General features: G+C 33.2%; 1 protein-coding gene across 1 annotated transcript; it reads right to left on the bottom strand.

Annotated features, from left to right (window-relative positions):
* On the bottom strand, window positions 1-1,956 carry LOC115242425 (post-GPI attachment to proteins factor 2-like). Its single transcript, XM_029818693.1, has 4 exons — window positions 1,458-1,956; window positions 912-1,158; window positions 603-815; window positions 1-515 (listed from the first exon to the last, which is right to left on the bottom strand). Exons 1-4 carry the CDS (start codon window positions 1,647-1,649, stop codon window positions 388-390), a joined length of 780 nt encoding a protein of 259 aa, XP_029674553.1. The 5' UTR covers window positions 1,650-1,956; the 3' UTR covers window positions 1-387.
* Between the last annotated feature and the right edge of the window lie 803 nt (window positions 1,957-2,759).

The following is a 2,759-nucleotide window of genomic DNA, read 5'->3' as shown; positions in this document are numbered from 1 at the left end:
TATTTTTATATATTTCTTTATATACATTGTGATAAATAATAAAGGATGATAGTCGTAATAAAAGATAATAGCAAAAAGGAGCAAATATACAAGATTCTGTACTTATCATTTCTAGCATTATCTAAAGCATTATAAGAAATTTATTTCTATACAAATTTTGATGTATGCCTCTGATATTAATATTTGCAATACATTCATGCTCGCTTGAAGAATTACAGTCAATATATAAATTCTCTTTGATGTAAATTATCTAATAAATAATTTTCTAATATGGAAGTTGAGAATAATATAAAGACTTTAGATTGAAACGATATGTACAGTAATATACAATAAAGATCAAATATATATATAGTAATACTATAATCTCAAACTGCAAATCAAAAGATTTTAGATAATTCTGAGTCTATTTCCTGATATCATAACACATGTTGTGGCAAAATCCAATGCTGCAGTTAGATGATATCCCATATTTGAGATTACAACTCCATATTCACTCAAAGCAAACATAGAATATACTGAAATTATATATAGTGTGACTTTCTATATAAGATAATAAGAACATTATTTTGCAATAATAATAATGTCAATTAATGTTGCCTTACCTAAAGGTTCACAATATTTATTATGCCTATAAAAGAAGTAACATGCTATTGATATAGAAAATACATTTAACATCATTGATCTCCGTTTCCATTTCAAAGAAGTATCATGAAAGTCTTTGGCAATATTCAGACAACTCCTCATAATATAATACGCTAAGAACATGTGTATAAAAGATGTTAACAAGAACATTACGAAAGACATTTTATGAAATGCTGTAAGAAAAATAATATAAATTAATCATCATATATCTCGTGTAAAATACTTGTATGCATATTGATGGAAATTTTTATATGCACTCTCTTACATACTGTAATTCTCATCGGAAGTCCAAAAGCTCAGTGTCACGAGAGATGTATTTTCAATGGCATACATAACAAGCGCAACATTGCTTAAATATCGCGCCCATATGTAAACATGTTCTTTATAGTAACGATAGTACATCATAAATACTAAAGTTCTCACTATTGCTTGCAGCGCTATGGCAGTTTTCCAGACGTCTCTTTGAGGCCTGTAATGACCAATGGCCGCCGAGACAGATGGTAAAAAATTATACACCTATAAGAATTACACATCAGGGAAGAGAAAATTATTTTTCATGAATATAGCTTTCCCCTTATGTGTCAAAAACACTGTTATTTCAAGATATCTGCTAAATCTCTTAATTAACGCTATAAAGTTTCTTTCAACACCCAAGATATGTTGAAATAAGATATTCTTCATACTAGAAATTTATCATAAAAATAATCATTTATGCAAAGTCATGGAAGATGATTCCAGCCTTGTGTGTGTATGAGTGGGTGAGTGCGTGAACTATACAAAAAGACAGTCATTACTGTTTCGCGCAATAATCGTACCTGGCAATGAGTGGAGGTAGAATGTTCGAAATTATATAGGACCGACCAGGCGACGCAAAAGACAAACGCCAGGAACGGCAGTGACACGGTAAGCCATGCCACTTTGGAAAACGGTACGACGACGCGGATCTTGGACATATCCTCCTCCGTGGTCAAGGGGATATAATCTGACCCTAATCTAAGCTTGCTCATGATATATTAGACTCTCGGCCGTCCGCAATCACTCTACGTCATAACGCGCGTGAACGCGATAATAAGGTTAATTCGTCGATATGTAAACACTAACGGAGCGCGCTTCTTTCGTATTTTCTTGGACGTACATCCGCGGTACGGACGCGAGATTCGCATCCCGATCGAAGGAAACGATCGTACGCGACGATCGGCTTGGTCTCGCGAGATGATAAACGAAATAGCATTGCACACACTGTTGTGAGGTTAGGCTACCGAATTGATCGAACACGAGTTCGACGCATTCCCGTTGCCGCAACGCCGTTTGCGACGAATTTCTTTTCGCTCCTGCGCGCCAGATGGCTCCTCATCACAAAAAAAAAAAATTCAAAGCGACATGAAACTCTCCTCGAAGGGCTTAGATTTTGATGCGTTAAAAATATATACATATATATTTTTGCCGTATATTTTTTCATAATATACATATTTTCGAAATTATATAGTTTATATAAATTCCCCTCCCCCCTAAAATCTTCTATGGAAAGTTTTCGTCATGTCAATTGTGAGATATGATATATTTTTTCAGAGCACAAATTTTTAACATTGTAGAAAGCGCGTTATTCTTCTCGTCACTATATTTGCTGTACTCGTTATTTATTTATTATGCGGGAGCCTAATTTTCTCGTTCTTATATTCTCAAATTCAAAAGAATACCCCAACATCATAAGCATATATAAAATATATTAAAAATTATTAAAATATTAAATATTATAAAAGCAAAATACAAAAATGCGATCTTTTTTGGTTCTTTTCGGGTAAGTTCGGCTAATGCTATATATTGTAGAATAGAATTATAAATCAAAAAACGTAAAACATATCGAAAGTTCATTAAGGTGATGCCGGACCGTCCTGTTTTACCGGCCATAATAATTTACTTTGCAGACCGAAATTTTTTTATTGGTTACATGAAATAAGAAATCCTTTTCCACGATTAAAGTATATACATCAACAAAGTGGGAACCTTGCGCCTTTATGTTAAAAACGAAGAAAAGTTAAAAAGTTACAGATTTTTTATCGGCTTCTTGCGTCAGGTCGTAACAATATTTGCTTAATATAAAAGTTGTGCAGTTTGTA

This window comes from Formica exsecta, unplaced genomic scaffold (assembly GCF_003651465.1).
Source record: "Formica exsecta isolate Colony F162 unplaced genomic scaffold, ASM365146v1 scaffold599, whole genome shotgun sequence".
Taxonomy (NCBI): Eukaryota; Metazoa; Arthropoda; class Insecta; order Hymenoptera; family Formicidae; genus Formica; species Formica exsecta.
This window is presented reverse-complemented; position numbering and strand designations above follow the sequence as displayed.